The sequence below is a fragment of the Megalobrama amblycephala genome, linkage group LG19 (genome assembly GCF_018812025.1).
Source record: "Megalobrama amblycephala isolate DHTTF-2021 linkage group LG19, ASM1881202v1, whole genome shotgun sequence".
Lineage (NCBI taxonomy): Eukaryota > Metazoa > Chordata > Actinopteri > Cypriniformes > Xenocyprididae > Megalobrama > Megalobrama amblycephala.
Window position 1 is genome coordinate 32,079,956 of NC_063062.1, and position 17,346 is coordinate 32,097,301.

Below are 17,346 nucleotides of genomic sequence, written 5' to 3' on the forward strand. Positions count from 1 at the left end.
ACGTGACATCTACAGAGCTCGTCGTTACTTTTGCCCAGTTGGCATTCATACATCTTTACAACTAAAGACATGAACGTGAACTTGCGTACTTCGTAATGTGTGTCAACATTGCACTGCGCATGTGCCCCAGAGACTTCTGAATACGATTGAGAAAATATTCAAGTGTTTACATGGTCTTTTTTTGCCGTTGGATCGGATTAAAAAAGGATTAAACCACCCCTTCCAATCCGATCGAAATTTCATTTGGATAGAGCGCAGTCGGATCAATTAAGGTGTTTACATGAACGTTTTTCAATCCGATTGAGCTGTCAATCCGATTACAAATGGATTTTTTGGGTGCATGTAAACGTAGCCATTGTGTATCAGGCACTGAGGAAGCCTCCAGAGCTGAAATTCAGATATGGTAATGATTGTTTTATTTCCGACACGTGCTGTAAATGGTCGACCAATCACAACAAATTGGGCCATCTGACAAATCGGAGCAGAAGAGGCTCGTGTAAAGAGAGACTGAATCTTCAAACAAACCGTTTTTCAGACTCTTTGTATATTATGAGAAAATTGTTGTAAAAAAAGTGTTTTTTGACATTAGATACATGTAAACCTATTGTAGGAGACCTCCAAAACATAATTAGGAACCTTTAAAATAGAATAATAGGGGCACTTAATTTTCATTTGCTCGCATGTCAAGGCTTATTCACATAACCAAAGAGCAGAATGAATAGGCAAATTGTTTAGCGACATTAACGAAACAATTCGCATCAAGCACAGCCAATTTTCATCAGGCTCTACGAAAAGTGAAAAATTGCTTTCATGGAAATTAAGATGCAAATCAAGTGTGAATTTGTACATAGTAATTCAGTGATGGAATTGTTTCTGCTGTGGAATTAAAAAACAAATTCATGCTCAATGTGAATAGGCCTTTTTCTTTATGGTTATAGTTACTGTTAGATGGTCAGACTCTTGAGTGTTTCCTGTTTCTCCGTCTCTCTGCAGTGAGGGCAGTGTTATAGCTTACTATGAGTCAGATTTTGCTGTTCCAGTGGGACGGGAAGCAGCGGTGGATCAGGCTGTGAGCCAATTGAATGACATGTATGGCTCCAGTAAAGTTCGCAAACTTGTGGACAAACCAGGTGCCCTTGTCTTCGATCACGTTGTGTCTTCAGGTAATATAAATTCATTGTACATCTATTGCATAGTTTGGATAGATAGATGAATCTCACTAAAACATGTCTAGGTCATATTTTTCTGCAAAATCAAAATTCTAACTTGCATAATTCAATTCACGTTTATTTGTATAGCACTTTTCACAATGGCGATGTCACTTTGTAAAGAAACTACACGCCTATAGACTGAACACGTTAACGTTTTCACAAATTCTTTTTCCGTAGTTTTCACAGAGATGATAACAGTGTCGTTTTCAAAAACTTGCACTTTGAAACCCGTTTTCAAAAGATTGCATTTTCAGGCTGCCAAAACGGCGTTGTTGTGCAAATGAATGACCGAAACGCACAAAGGTTTTTCTGTTTTAGTTGAAAACAGTGTCGTGTAAACGGCCATTAGTGTATTTCTTTGCCATTATTTTGATGACTTGAGTTTTGTAATTTTTCATTCTCAATGGTCTGCTTACAAATAGAAATAACTGTAATTGATTTACAGTAAATTAGTGTAATACATTTTTTTTATTTAAATGAAAGAAAATCACTGCTGTGGTGTATAAATATACTTTAAATAATATGTAATTATCTCTCTCTTTTTTTTCCCTTGCGATTGTGGGGTGAAATGTGACCTGGTTCTTGACATGTTTTGTGAGATTCACCCAGATACTGAGCTCTAAACTGCATGCTATCATACAAAACCTGAATGCCCATGATAGTGAAGCACAGATGCTTGTCTTCAACTTGACAGATTCATTATAACTGTGTCAATCTTTCATTAACAGCTCTGGACACACGTTTGTTCTCAAAAGCCAGGAGTAAGTTATTCCGTTACTCATATCTCTTATATACTGTCTGTTCCAAAACCTAGTGAACTGCCTCCATAGCAAGCAATTTAATGTATCATAGGTTTGCTCCTGACATGAAGGCTAATCCATAAGGTTTTTTTGTCATGATTTGAGCTTTTAGAAACAAAATTTATAAGACGGTTGTTATTAGATTTAATTGATGATTTCAAATGTGAGATTTAATCATAAAATTGGTGAACAGCTTTGGAGAATCTGATGTTTCCCCATTCAAAGAGAAAGGAGCTATAGTCCTATCAGAGAGGTGTTTCAAAGATGGCCGCCAAGTGAAATTACTTGCCTTAAAGGGACTTTGGTTCCAGTTCAGTTTGTGTAGTAATCCATTCATTTTCCCCAAATTCGGTTTAATATTTCTGTTTTCCGTTTTATTTTTCTGAATTCTATTTTAGTGGTTCAGTTACTTTTTAATAATAACAAAGGATTTCTAACTTTAACTTTAATTGACCCTTCGCCGGGAGTTTGATTGACAAGCGATCTAACCAATCAGAACGCAGCATCCGCCAGTAGTTAGAAGATTAACCTCGGTGGAATTAAACTTGAAAAATGTGTGTATATTGACGTCTTTCCGCGTTTGAAACAACATTCATTCTCATGTTCATTCATGTTTATTTGACGCTATAAATGAACTAGTAGGAAGAAATGATCAGTTAACGAGCCACTTGAGCTGAGGCGTAACAGCGATCTGTCACGACACATTAAAGAGCCACAAAACTGTTTTTATTGTTTGAATTTTTAAAAAAACTACACAGTTTGAAAGCTGAGACTTTGTTTAATATCATAAGTAACCTGCTCTGTCTTGTCTGTCGGCGTGTTGTCAGTGTCCTCTTTGCTCCGCGATGTATTTTTCACTGCATGTGGCGTGACAGCGTCATGGCTTGTCGGACAAAGCAACAGTAACTAAGGGGGGCGGGTCTTTGCGAAGGGTCAAATTGAGTAATGTTTTTTTTTTAAATTTGAGTAGTAATAGTGTCTTATGACATTTTTATTTTTCCCCTAGAAATTCTGTCTTGTCCATTTTAATTTTTCCAGATTCTTTTTACGATCAAAACCTGTAGTAATCAAATGAATACATAAAACATTAACAATTTAATTAATCTTTTAAAATGTATTGAAATGAAATTGCAAACAAACTGCAGCGTGAAAAATTGTGTGATTCCTAAATCATAATGTTTTAATAAGCTGTAGGGGTGGGCAATCTTCCCAAAATGTCATTTCACGATCTTATATCACAATCAATGATCTAAATCACAATCTTCCCAATTTTGAGATGTACTATCAAGAATATAAAACATAATTTAAAACACAATATTGCATTAAACAATCAGTTGTCAAAATGATCATTAAACCCTGAGTTAAACTTTAAAACACTGCATAGTCTTCACTGTATGAATTAAATGTACATTGATTCTTATTAAAACTACTAAAGTTATTCAGTCGAGAGCAGTGAGTGAATTTGTCTTTTGTTTAACATTATTGACACAGTAGGTATTTGCATTAGGCCTTAAAGGGTTAGTTCACCCAAAAATGAAAATGATGTCATTAATGACTCACCCTCATGTCGTTTTCAAACCCGTAAGACCTCCGTTCATCTTCGGAACACAGTTTAAGATATTTTAGATTTAGCCCGAGAGCTTTCTGTCCCTCCATTGAAAGTGTTTGTACGGTATACTGTCCATGTCCATAAAGGTAATAAAAACATCATCAAAGTAGTCCATGTGACATCAGTGGGTCAGTTAGAATTTGTTGAAGCATCTAAAATACATTTTGGTCCAAAAATAACAAAAACTACGACTTTATTCAGCATTGTCTTCTCTTCCGGGTCTTTTGTTCATCCGGGTTCACGACTCGGGTTCAGTGAACCGCAGCGCACTGCTGATGTAAGACGCTGCTGACGTGTTATCTGGTGCGCCAGAGCTTCGTTTACAGTCTGAGGGAGACGCACGCTGTATTCAAGCTATTCTACATTGTTTGTATTTTGGTATTGCTATATTTTTTAAAATGGTGCGTAAGTGTGCATGTCGCTGATGTCCTAATCGCCAAAAACAACCACGGCGACGTAAAAGTGCATTACCAACGCCGACAGATGAAAGGATTCAATGGAATCAGTTCAATGGAATCAATTCAATGGAATCAATTCAATGGAATCAATTCAATGGAATCAATTCAATGGAAAGGATTCCGGAAGAGAAGACAATGCTGAGTAAAGTCGCATTTTTTATTATTTTTGGACCAAAATCTATATAAGATGCTTCAAAAACTTCTAACTAACCCACTGATGTCACATGGACTACTTTGATGATGTTTTTATTACCTTTCTGGACATGGACAGTATACCGTACATACATTTTCAATGGAGGGACAGAAAGCTCTCGGACTAAATCTAAAATATCTTAGACTGTGTTCCGAAGATGAACGGAGGTCTTACGGGTTTGGAACGACATGAGGGTGAGTCATTAATGACATCATTTTCATTTTTGGGTGAACTAACCCTTTAAGACCGAATGCATGGATCTGATTTCTTTCCCAACTGTTTATTCACTTAAGACAAAACTGTCTTTATGACTGCCTTAATACTCACCAAGACAGACATTTTGACACATTTGTGTGTATATTTGACCATTTAGGGCCACGCCTGAAACCCCAAGTATACTTTGCTCGTCCATGGGGTCTGGGGACTTTTGGATTTATTCAAAACAACAATTTGTGTTCCAAAGATAAAGGTCTTACGGTTGTAGAACGACATGAGAGAGCAAAATTAATGACAGAATTTTCATTTTTGGGTGAACTAACCCTTTACGTTTAGGCTTTAAAGGAAAGAAACAGCATGCAGCACAATGATCATTTTATCTTGATTATCATGTTTTCATAATCGTTGGAAGCCAAATTCGAAACCAAAACTAAAATTTGATTCAACACACATCCCTACTGCTATTGAATTGTTTTTCAAATGAGTCAGCATGCATGAAAGACACATGATAGAGACATAATTTGGCCAGTCAGCACAGCCATCTAGTAGGCAGCCATTGCTGTATTTTAACATTATTACAAGGACATAAAAGATCACAATCTCTGATTCGCTTGAAAAGTAGATTGTGGACACCTTCAAGATTGGTCACGATATAAAATCGTCCGATCTCCCACACCTAATAAGCTGTATTATTTATTAATATTTGAGAAGTACGTTCTATTGTATGATAGTAATATTTCGGTCATAGTTTCTTCAAGTTAAACCAAACTTTTATTTTGGCCGGAGTGTATCTGACCATAGTTTTATCAAATGAAATTATGAAATGCTCATGAGGTGAACTGTCAGAGCAGCTCTTGAGATGAAGTTCATGTTGCATGTCCTAATATAGTGTGACAGCAGACGTGAGAAAACAGTTTTCTGCATTGCGGAAGTTATAAGGCCCCAAGCTCAGTAGGTTTTGGAACAGGACTTAATTCCTTAAGCACATTCATACTCATTATTGTAGCGTGTATCCAATAATAAATGTGTATGAATAACCTTTTGTTTTCCATATGTCTAGCAAATTTGAGATTCTCCCAGCACACCAGAGGTTCTGAGCATGAGATCATTAGATCACCGGGTTTCCCTGACAAACCATATGAGCCAAATTCCTTTGTGCAGTGGCAGCTTCGGGGAGACCCAGGTTATGTGCTAAAGCTGGCTTTTGACACCTTCAACCTGGAACAAAACTGTTCAAATGACTTTGTGAGAGTCTATGACTCATTGGTCGCCATGGACACATTCCTTATGGCAGAGTAAGTGAATGGTGAATTGTGTTTGAGGCTGTAGCACCATCTGGTGGCTCTTTAAGCAACTGAAAAATCAGGGTATGAAATTTCAACATAATTGAATTTCTCTCTCTCTCCCAAACAGGAAGTGTGGCTACTATTCTCCCACTGATTCTCCAACCTTCATTTCGTCTCGGAATGTTATGCTGGTCACCTTGGTAACCAACGATGCAGGGAATTATCCTGGTTTCAGAGCCCGTGTCATTCAGATCAGGCCAGATAGCCCGGGTAAAGATAAATCCTGGCTGGCTGAACAAAAACTGTTAATAGTACAGGATCCGTTACTGTTACATTTCTTTTCATCTCTCTCACTGGTTCTTCCCTTTTAACAGAACTCGCATGCGGTGGTAGATTGACTGGATCCTCTGGAAGTTTCCGATCACCAAACTTTCCTAATTATTACTCCCCCAACACAACATGTCTGTGGGAAATCGAGGTGAGGCCTAAACATTAATGTTGAATTTGTTAATGTCATGATGAACCACTTTTATAGCAGTGTTAACTCCGTATCTATTGTTTTAAAGGTTCCTGTTGGTAAATTCGTCAAGCTGAAGTTCCCCAAGTTTCTGGTTTCATCGGGGAGTTCGAATTCTTGCCCAGGAGATTATGTGGAGATTGTTGGTAAGAGGTCAGTAATTTTGAGCTTCAGTTAAACTTTTCACTGAATTGAATATTGTCTGATCTGATTCGCTGGGTGACATTCCTCCAAGAGTGCTGATAGGACATTTCACTTTTGGATCATAGTCTGTATTTTCATCTTTTTTCTAGTAAAAAAAAAAAAAATCTAAACAACCTTAAAACATGATTTATTTATTTTGAGGAGAAACGGTTACACAAGAAATGTTTTGTTTTCAGATTAAATGCATCTTGTATAAAGGACATTACTGGAAAACAAGCCAAAAATATTCAGTCCGAAAATGATAAAAGACCAGCACATGTGAGCAGTTTGGAGTCTGTGTCATTTTAGAGGACATAAATAGATATTGAGACATTAAAAATTTTAAAGATATGATTTTTTACTAGTTTTTTAAGATAATTGATATTTTAAAAATAATATTTATATTATATATTTAAAAACATTGAAAAATAAATATCACTAATGCTGACTAATATCAGTATAGTTGCATGTATTGTGCATTCCTTTTTTTTGTTTTATCCAAATGTGATCTACAGTACACTTATTATAGGAAAAATCCCATTGAGCTGTTCTAAATTTAAAGGATCAGTTCACTTTCAAATGAAAATTACCCCAAGCTTTACTTACCCTCGAGCCGTCCTGGGTGTATATGTCTTTCTTTTTTCTGATGAACATAATTGGAGAAAGTAATAAATATCCAGACGCATCCGAGCTTTATAATGGCAGTGAACGGTATCAAGGAGTATGAGCTGAAGAAAGTGCATCCATCCGTCATAAACGTCTCCGGCTCCAGGGGGTTAATAAAAGCCTTCTGAAGTAATGCGTCCATATTTAACAAGTTATGAAGTAAAATATATAGCTTCCACCAGACCACCTTCAACTTATGGAAAAGGCGTAACGCCAGTTCCTTTTTTTTTCTAAGTTGAATACGGAAGGCGGTCTGGCGGAAGCTAGATATTTTACTTCATAACTTGTTAAATATGGACATTTTTCTTACACAAACGCATCGCTTCACTTCAGAAGGCCTTTATTAACCCCTGGAGCTGTGTGGAGTACGTTTATGATGGATGGATCCGGCTTACTGCCATTATAAAGCTCTGATGCGTCTGGATATTTATTAATATTTCTCAGATTGTGTTCATCAGAAAGAAGAAAGTCATATACACCTAGGATGGCTTGAGGGTGAGTAAAGATTGGGGATATCAGTTGATAGATATGAAACAGCTTCACAAACCTTTTTTCAACTGAACAGTATCATTACTTTTGTGTTACAATAATTTATAGTTCAGATATAAACACTGTCTACGATAGCAATCAAAATAGAGTAAATCACCTTCTGAAAGTAACTTGATGCCTCAAATAAAGATTGTATCAGTTACATTTTTATACCAGTAGGTGGCAGCAAGTGACAGTATTTGTCAATGAATCATTTATTCAAGAGATTCTTTCAAAAACACTGATTCATCTAGTAATGAAACAAATGAAGTATGTGAATGAGTCATTAAATCATACATTGAAACATTGAACTTCTAGCGAATTAAATGTTATTTTGTTTAGTTTTTTAGTCTGTTTAGAATCATGGGAGAATTGTGATCTCCATTTTAAACAATGAAAATGTGATTCTCAATTTATCCACAAACTCACATGCTTATTGTTTCTTTGCAGCAAATTGTGTGGGCAGCAGCCAGCTAATACAATAGTCACCGTCAACAGTAACAAGATGACTGTTGTGTTCTACTCGAATTCATCACATGTCGATCGAGGTTTTAGCGCCACTTTTGATGCCTTTGAGCCTACTGACCGTAAGTAATGACAAAAATGGTTAACTAGTAAAAAAAATGGGTTACATTTTTGACCATTTAATTAGTAGTCTGGCCTGAGGTGGAAAAATGCTGATTTACTGATGCTGGTGATGGTACTGTTACAGCTTTGTTAAAGTGGTGTCAATGTGAACATTAGAAAGTGAATTCAGTTTCTGAATCTTTCAGCCTGTCCGGATATGTTCCAGTGTGACAATAAACGCTGTGTAAAACCAACCATGCGCTGTGACGGCTGGAATGATTGTGGTGACAGCAGCGATGAGAAGAACTGCCGTAAGAGTTTAATGAATATTGTCTTTATTCAGACACACAATTGCACACTTGCCCTTTGAATGTGAATTTGAGCTCAGACATACACTGTGATTGATTGAATGTGGATGTTTCTGATTTCAGAGTGTGACTCCACCATGATCCAGTGCAAAAACGGGTTCTGTAAGCCCCTGTTCTGGCAGTGTGATGGTGTAAATGACTGTGGAGATAATACAGATGAGATGAATTGTGGTAAGACACTTTGTCCTCCTATCTTTTCTTTTCTTTTCTGAAATTTGAAGAATACTGCCTCCACAGGCTATATAAGAAAAAGGCATCAAGATGCACCTGAATTCATCGTTTTTGAAACATCCTATATACAAAAATGCCTTCATCTGGTCAGACTTAGAAGACAGCTTAGATGTGTCCTTCATTTTTTTGTTTTTTTGTTTGTTTTGTTTTTAGATATTTCTAGCTATATCTACCAAGAATTTTAGGTGTCTACAAAGGCATTTTAGTTTACTTGGTTATTTATGAAGCTGATTTGAATTTGTTCTAGATCCAGTGGACAGTCAAGAATATATAAAACATGTCAAATTAGAAATTAGTTAAAAGTTTGAAATGGCATACGTTAATTTATGATCTATTTATATAGTGTATTGATATTAGTTAACCCTGTAAAGACTGCCATGTGAAATAATAGTCAATAAAAAGCTTTTATGGCCCATATAGTATAATATCAGAGAATATGAAGCTCACACTCGGAGGAAAAACACATAAGATGAAATTTGATAACTTGTGTAACTGTGTAACAGACTACTTGCATAAATAGTAAATATCAGTTGTCAATCTATACCTCCCAATGTATCTGATATATGCATATTAACATGATTTTTTTCTATAAATAAAAGAAATATGTACAGATAAACAAACCTAAGTTGATTCACTACAAAAAAATACTTTTCTTACTTAGATTTATTGTCTTGTTTCCTGTCCAAATATCTAAAAATTCTTAAATCAAGAAGCATTTTCTAGACAAGTATAATTGTCTTGTTTTCAGAAAACAATTAGTCAAAATTAAGTGAGTTTTTCCTCAAAACAAGCAAAATAATCTTGTTTTCAGTTTGAAATAAGATTATTTTGCTTATTCCTTTGGCAGATTATTTTGCTTGTTTTAAGGAAAAACTTAATTTTTTCTGAGAACAAGACAATAATTTTACTTGTCTAGAAAATGCTTCTTGATTTAAGATTTTTTAGAGTTTTTGTCTTGTTTGTAGTCCAAATATCTAAGAAAGAAAAGTATTGTTTTGCAGTTTTCCATCTTGAAATATTGATAAAAATATGAAATTTATTCTTATATTTACTCTCTGAAAATCATTAAAGATGATGAAGAAGACTCAGCAAAAAGAAACGTGTAGCCCGACCTGAAGGTGGACGTTTTTATAATTATCCTGAAAGGCCTTGTACTTCCTAAAAAAAAAAGTATACACTATCAATCAGACGACAAAAGGCATATAGTAATTTGTACAGCAGTTTTTTCAGCAAAGCTGTGATTGTTGATCATTTAGAGAATTTCATGTATTAAATATGATACAGTAAGATTGTTACTATACATTCATGGGGTAAGGTAAGAAAACCCGTGTTTTAGATCATTAGACATTGTTACTGAGACTTGGAAATGAGTCCAAATCCCATTTCCACATGTGGTACCTGAGGATTAAATGCTCCTCAGTTGACGGTCCAGGCAACTGGGCGACTGTCTTCTATCTCTCTCCCATAGAGAAACACATCTACACCTGCTTTGACATAGTTGTCCTCTTTTTTGGCAGGATGTAAGGCTGGAGAATTTAAGTGCAGTGACGTTCAGTGTGTCTCAGAGAAGCTCAAGTGTGACGGGAATCGTGACTGTAAAGACGGTGCAGATGAAGAAGGATGTTCAAGAGGTGACTATATTTTTGATAAAGAATGCTGCAAACTTGATCAGACAATCTAAAAATCTAGTTTATTTTAGCATTATATTGGAGCACTTTCCTTCTCTTCAGTCATTCTTATTGCTTGTCTTCCTTCCTTACAGAAATGTCCTGTACAGTCTCAACGTATGCGTGCAGCAACAAGAAATGCATCACCAAACAGAACCCTCAGTGTGATGGGCAAGATGACTGTGGCGACAACTCCGACGAGTCCAGCTGCAGTGCGTGTCATTCACAACCTCATACCTATACTTCAGTTCTCGGATCTATATCCTGCTTGGTTTAAAGTTGATTTCTTTCTCTCCCTCATTATTCTCTAGACTGTGGCAAGAAAGTTTTCAAGTCGTCTCGTGTTGTGGGTGGGCAGGATGCGATTGTGGGCGAGTTCCCATGGCAGGTCAGCCTCCACGTTAAAAACATGGCTCATGTTTGCGGTGCATCGATCATCAGTGAACGCTGGCTTGTGACTGCTGCCCACTGCGTACAGGACGAAAAAATCAAGTGATTACCTCTCCGTTTCTCTTTTTTTTTTTTTTTTTTTTTTTTTTTTATCTATAACTTTCACTTGAGAAACTACATTATTTACTAAACAAAATAACAAAATATAAACCCGTTGGTATGTATTTCAATACATTTTTCTTGTTTGAGAAGCCGTTTCACTCAGATATACATCACAATAGGGTGATTGTGATTAACAACTTGAATAACATTTTGTCTTTTGCTTTTTTTTTTTTTTTAAACAAAGTGAAATAATGTAGCTTTTAATATAATCAATATACTGTTTTAATTTATCAGTTAAATTGGTTTAGGATTTAAGAGTGGACCTTCATATCTGTATATCTGATGAATCCTCAGGTTTTCTCAGCCAGGCACATGGGAAGCATACTTGGGTCTTCACACACAAAAAGACAAACAGACAGCAACAAAGAGATTCCTAAAACAAATCATTCCTAACCCGTACTACAACGCCTACACCTATGACAACGACATCGCTCTGATGGAGCTGGACTCACCAGTGACCTTCGGTGACACCATTCGACCCATTTGCTTGCCCTCTGCCACGGACGTCTTCACCGCCGGCGACGTCGTCACTATCACTGGCTGGGGTGCCACTAGAGAAGGGGGTCAGTAAAAGAACTATACAGTAATGCTTACACCTCTCACAAAGCCCCTCATATTTTTACCCCAAGATCAAAAATTCTTATCTTTTTAAATTCTTGTCTTGTCTTTGATTTGTAATTGTCTTGTGTTTATTTCAGGCGCTGGAGCGACTGTGCTGCAGAAAGCGCAGGTTCGCATCATCAATGATGCGGTGTGTAATCAACTAATGACGGGTCAGATCACTTCTCGCATGATATGTGCTGGCGTTCTGACAGGAGGAGTGGATGCTTGCCAGGTGAGTTTCATGCGCCTCTTAACTTTATTGATCACTGGAACCGAAGCACACAATAGGACTCTTGTAGTGCTTTATCACAGGGGTCTCCAAACTTTTTTTAAAGGTGCCCTAGAATCAGAATTTGAATTTACCTCGGCATAGTTAAATAACAAGAGTTCAGTACATGGAAAAGACATGCATTGAGTTTCAAACCCCATTGTTTCCTCCTTCTTATGTAAATCTCATTTGTTTAAAAGACCTCCGGAAAACACTCGGATCTCAACATAACACCGACTGTTACGTAACAGTCGGGATCATTAATATGTATGACCCCAATATTTGCTTAATGCCAGCCCATTCGATGCATTAGACAAGGAAAGGCAGTATTAACGGCTGGATCTGTGCACAGACAAGGTAAGCAAGCAAGAACAACAGCGAAAAATGGCAGATGGAGCAATAATAACTGACATGATCCATGATATCATGATATTTTTAGTGATATTTGTGAATTGTCTTTCTAAATGTTTCATTAGCATGTTGTTAATGTACTGTTAAATGTGGATAAAGTTACCATCGTTTCTTACTGTATTCACGGAGACAAGAGAGCCGTCGCTATTTTCATTTTTAAACACTTGCAGTCTGTATAATGCATAAACGCAACTTCATTCTTTATAAATCTCTCCAACAGTGTGTAATGTTAGCTTTAGCCACAGAGCATAGCCTCAAACTCACACAGAATCAAACGCAAACATCTAAATAAATACTTTACTCACATAATTCGAAGCATGCATACAGCATGCATGACGAACATCTTGTAAAGATCCATTTGAGGGTTATATTAGCTGTGTGAACTTTGATTATGCGATATATATATAGTCGAGAGCTCGTGGGGCAGAGGAAGCGCATCTCTTAAAGGGGCGGCGCGCTGAAAAAAATCAGTGCATAGTTAATGATGCCCCAAAATAGGCAGTTAAAAAAATGTATTAAAAAATATCTATGGGGTATTTTGAGCTGAAACTTCACAGACACATTCAGGGGACACCTAGGACTTATATTACATCTTGTAAAAAAACAATCTAGGGCACCTTTAACAAACATTTAATAAACATAAAATCGTCAAAATACATCTCCATATCAAATACATCAACAAACTAAAACAAATATTACAAATCACCAAAACGCTAAGTGTGGAACCAATGCTTTCTGAAATCGCTCCCTATGTACATTTGGATAGTAGCTCTTTATCATACAGGCGTATCAACATTCGCCGTTTTGAATCAAAATATGTAATTTATGTGAATCTTGTATGTGAATCATGCTGTTGTGATCTATTTTGGCGCTCTGTGGTGTGACTGACACATCGCTGTAGCGCTTCAGTTCAAAGAGAGGTCGCACGCACATGAACCGATCATCGCTTCCGCTTTACAACACGAAATAAACATGAATGAATACCGAAGGTATGTTGAAAGATGCAATACAACTTACTGAAATCCGTATCATGTCCTATATAACGTTAATCGATCAATCAGTTTCAACCGTGGAAAAGCGTCAAATTTACCGTAACATTTACCTCAGAGAAGCCGTTCAATGCCCAAAATTTTGTTAGTCAGCTACAAAAATGAACTTAGAGAGGAGCATTTTAAAGGGATAGTTCACCCAAAAATGAAAATTTGATGTTCATCTGCTTACCCCCAGCGCATCCAAGATGTAGGTGAATTTGTTTCTTCAGTAGTTCACAAATGATGATTTTTAACTCCAACCGTTGCTGTCTGTCAGTCAAATAATGCTAGTGGATGGGAACTTCTACTATAAGAGTAAATAAAACTTGCATAGACAAGTCCAAATAAAACCCTGCGGATCGTGACGACACACTGATGTCCTAAGACACGAAACTATCAGTTTGTGCAATAAACCGAACACTATTTATATCATTTTTTAACTCTAATACACCACTATGTCCAACCGCGTGCAGCACTTGTTAGTAAGGTCTGATCGCGCTCTGACAGCGGCAGTGATGTCTCGCTCTCATTGAAGTATATGCACGAGACATCACTGCCGCTGTCAAGCGCGATCAGACCAAACGAATCGAGTGATGAATGCATTTTTGGGTTAAAAAATGAATAAATAGTGTTCGGTTTATCCACAAACCAATCGTTTCGTGGATGCGCTGGGGGTAAGCAGGTATATCATTTTTGGGTGATCCATCCCTTTAATATATCCACTGTCACTATAGGCCATTGCATATTCATGTACTTAACATGTGCTTCAATACTGAATGTTTAAAACCGTTTTATGACAGCCACTATTTAAATGTTTAGGCCGATATTAAAAACGAGTAGAAACATAATTATGTCATTAAAAAATTATTATAACGTTATAATAAAAACTTCTTTATGTGTAATTTATATGCAAGTAGCTTACAAATCAATTAATTTGAACCCTTATATTACAATGATGTAGCCTACCAGCTGTTTACAGCATTAGTTGAGAGATATTTTTTCTTTAAGGAAATTTGCCATATGATAGGCACCAAATGAATCATTACTGAATTGAAGTTAATCAAATTGCAAGCTTCTGAATCAAAATCCAATCCAATCCAGCCCTACTGTCAATCTTTTTTTTTTTTTTTTCTTCAATTGAGCATGTTGTTTTTTCCATTTATTTTCTTGTGGGAGTGCACCAGAATGCTTAATTTATATGTTAAAATCACAATTTTCTCCACAATTTTCTTATGCAAAGATTTTTATTGAAGTGTGGCCTGATATAGTTTTAGTTTTTTTTTTTTTTTAATAAATGATAAACTTGAAAATCCTTTTAAAAATTTTATGATTTATTGTTTATTAGGGGTGTAACAGTACATCGATATAGGTCGATACATCGATTAAATGTCTAACGATACAATGTATCGATGCAACATGTAAAAAAATCAATACCATTTATACGTTTAAGAAACACCTTTATCACAATCTCCACATTTTCACGCAATGTCAGTTTATGCATTATGGCCAATGCGTGCATTCTCGTTTAAACTACCTTTTAGAGCTTGAGAAAGACGCTCAGGACCGTTGATGGAGCTGTTAATGTCCTGATAGGACCAGTGCTGAATCTTCACTAAAGTTTATCAGTTGCTCGTGTTCAAAGCCTTGCAGAAATAACATGAAAGAGAAGCACGCACACAGAATGCCCCATCGGAGACAGCGCACAAATAGACCACTGAATTGAGTCTTCTTTTTACTTATTTTTGGCTTCAATAGATAAAGGTCTATGGTTTTGCATAAAATGATTTAGATCACAACACTTGCAGTAGAGAGTGCTATGAATTGTTCTTCACTTGCTCAAAAGGCACAATAAAATGTTGCATATATCTAATACACTACGCATCAATATCTTTTCATTAAAAAAGATATTGCTGCCTCATTAAAAAGCTGCTCTTTACTTTTAAATAATGTCTTTTAATTTTACAGTATCTATTTATGTATAAATATATTTAATTATTTTTCAGTAGATTTTTTTGACAAGTCGTAAATGCTTTCTTGACTGTTGTCATGTCATAATAAGCTGTCACCAGATTACTGATCTCCTGCGTGACTTGAATTTTTATTTATGGATGAGTGTTCAGGATATTAAATTTTCAAATAAATGTTTGTTATACATTTTGGTTGCATTTGTGAGTTAATAAAAATGTAACTGGTTGTGTAAGATAGGCTCATAATATCAATAATAACCCTGAATCGAATCGTGTCGTAATCATATCACAGAATTTTTTTTTAATTATCAGCAAATATCGTATCGCCGGCTATGAGAATCGATATTATCATATTGTGATAACCGTCCGATTTATACCCCTATTTTTTATATATACTTTAGGTTTTTTCCTCTCTAAAAAACATTTTATTTAGACAAAATAATATAGAATTTTTTTATCAGCCATTTATTGGTTGTTGACCATAAAATATCGGCTTTTTAGTATCAGTCAGAATGTTCATCTTTTGCATCCGTAAGTGCCATTTTATTTGTTTCTCTTTATTTTATTTCTTCTCTCTCCTGTTATTGTCATCCATTTAAATGACAATTCTTGCATTTGTTGTTCTTTTCCTTTGCTCAGGGTGACTCTGGCGGTCCTCTGGCCTATCAAATGAATGACCGTATGTACCTGGCGGGAGTGGTGAGCTGGGGTGACGGCTGTGCCCGCAGAAACAAGCCTGGCATCTACACAAACGTCCCAAAATTCAGGGGCTGGATCAAGGAGAAGACTGGAGTATAACTTGCTTGGAGATTATGATGAACTGTGAGAAATTTTATGAACCGTTTTGGATTCTCAGGCCACAAATATTTTAATAACATACATGGGATAACGCAAGCATTGTCATGTGGTGCCTGGGTGAATGGAGAGATGGACATGTTGACCTGTTTTTGCCTTTGTCTAAATTGTTTTATATATTTGTATATTTTATGAGGAGAGTGGTATGAGGGTTTTATTCTGTCTTAAGATATGTAAATAAATGTCTTATTTTCTCCTTTTAAAGGTTTTGTGGTTTTTAGCAACTACATTCTTGAAGTAAAGCTTTTTGTTTGATTGTGAATGATTTCGCTTTGTTTGGTTCTGTACCTTCAGTTTTCTTTGTTTCGGGGAGTGTGTATTTCTGGAGTCACACTCACATACTTAAATGTGAACATCTTCATGCTTATCTGACTTTTATGCAAAATGTATGTAATGTGACTAAAAGTTTGTTACACATGAAAACACTTGAAAAGAAGTCTGAAGTGCTTTAAATTTGATTCAGGGATTACATTCAATTACATTGTTGCAACATTTTATAAATAAAATGTGTATTCTGGTTAATACAGTGTGAAATATATGTAATGCGTTCACTAAAAGAGCACAACAGTCAGTTTCCATTCATTTTCTGCACATGGAGATGTTTTTAAAGATATTTTTAAATGAAGACAATCAATGTTGTCCATCGATAGTATACAGTCTGTATTTTTTTTTTTTTTTTAATTGTTTAAAAAGTTAGTTCACCCAAAAATTTAAATTCTGTCCTCTTTTGCGCATGTCGTTCCAAACCCGTAATGAAGATCTTTTTGATGAAATCTGAGAAATGTCTGTCCCATTTCTCACAAACATTGATCTCTGATTTCATTTAAAATATCTTAATTTGTATTTCGAAGATGAACAAAAGTCTTATGGGTTTGGAACAACAACAGGGTGAGTAAATGATGACAGAATTTTTATTTTTGGGTGAACTATCCCTTTAACAGCAAACTACTAAACTACCCATGAATGGACAAATTTGTCATACACACACACGCGCGCTTTAATATAAACTTTTAACATACATACAGACACTGCAACTGTCCACCTTTTCTTAATTTAATGACCTTTATGTTTTCCCCCAGTTTATTTTAATGCTAATGCGGTGTGATTTAATTTAGTAGTCTTTCAAATACTATGAGATCATACAACTGCATTTATAATT

General features: G+C 35.9%; 1 protein-coding gene across 4 annotated transcripts in view; it reads left to right on the forward strand.

Moving 5' to 3' along the window:
* Positions 1-16,709, forward strand: part of st14a (ST14 transmembrane serine protease matriptase a) — a 26,696-nt gene extending 9,987 nt beyond the window's left edge. For all 4 annotated transcript variants that reach the window (XM_048167812.1, XM_048167815.1, XM_048167814.1 and 1 more), the window contains 15 exons: positions 994-1,163; positions 1,940-1,972; positions 5,548-5,782; positions 5,901-6,043; positions 6,148-6,251; positions 6,340-6,443; positions 8,118-8,254; positions 8,441-8,545; positions 8,666-8,773; positions 10,351-10,464; positions 10,596-10,712; positions 10,812-10,992; positions 11,347-11,615; positions 11,751-11,887; positions 15,972-16,709. In XM_048167812.1, the coding sequence (XP_048023769.1) occupies positions 994-1,163; positions 1,940-1,972; positions 5,548-5,782; positions 5,901-6,043; positions 6,148-6,251; positions 6,340-6,443; positions 8,118-8,254; positions 8,441-8,545; positions 8,666-8,773; positions 10,351-10,464; positions 10,596-10,712; positions 10,812-10,992; positions 11,347-11,615; positions 11,751-11,887; positions 15,972-16,130 (2,116 nt within the window). In that variant the 3' untranslated portion in view covers positions 16,131-16,709. The remainder of the gene's footprint in view (positions 1-993; positions 1,164-1,939; positions 1,973-5,547; positions 5,783-5,900; positions 6,044-6,147; positions 6,252-6,339; positions 6,444-8,117; positions 8,255-8,440; positions 8,546-8,665; positions 8,774-10,350; positions 10,465-10,595; positions 10,713-10,811; positions 10,993-11,346; positions 11,616-11,750; positions 11,888-15,971) is intronic.
* Positions 16,710-17,346: the final 637 nt, after the last annotated feature.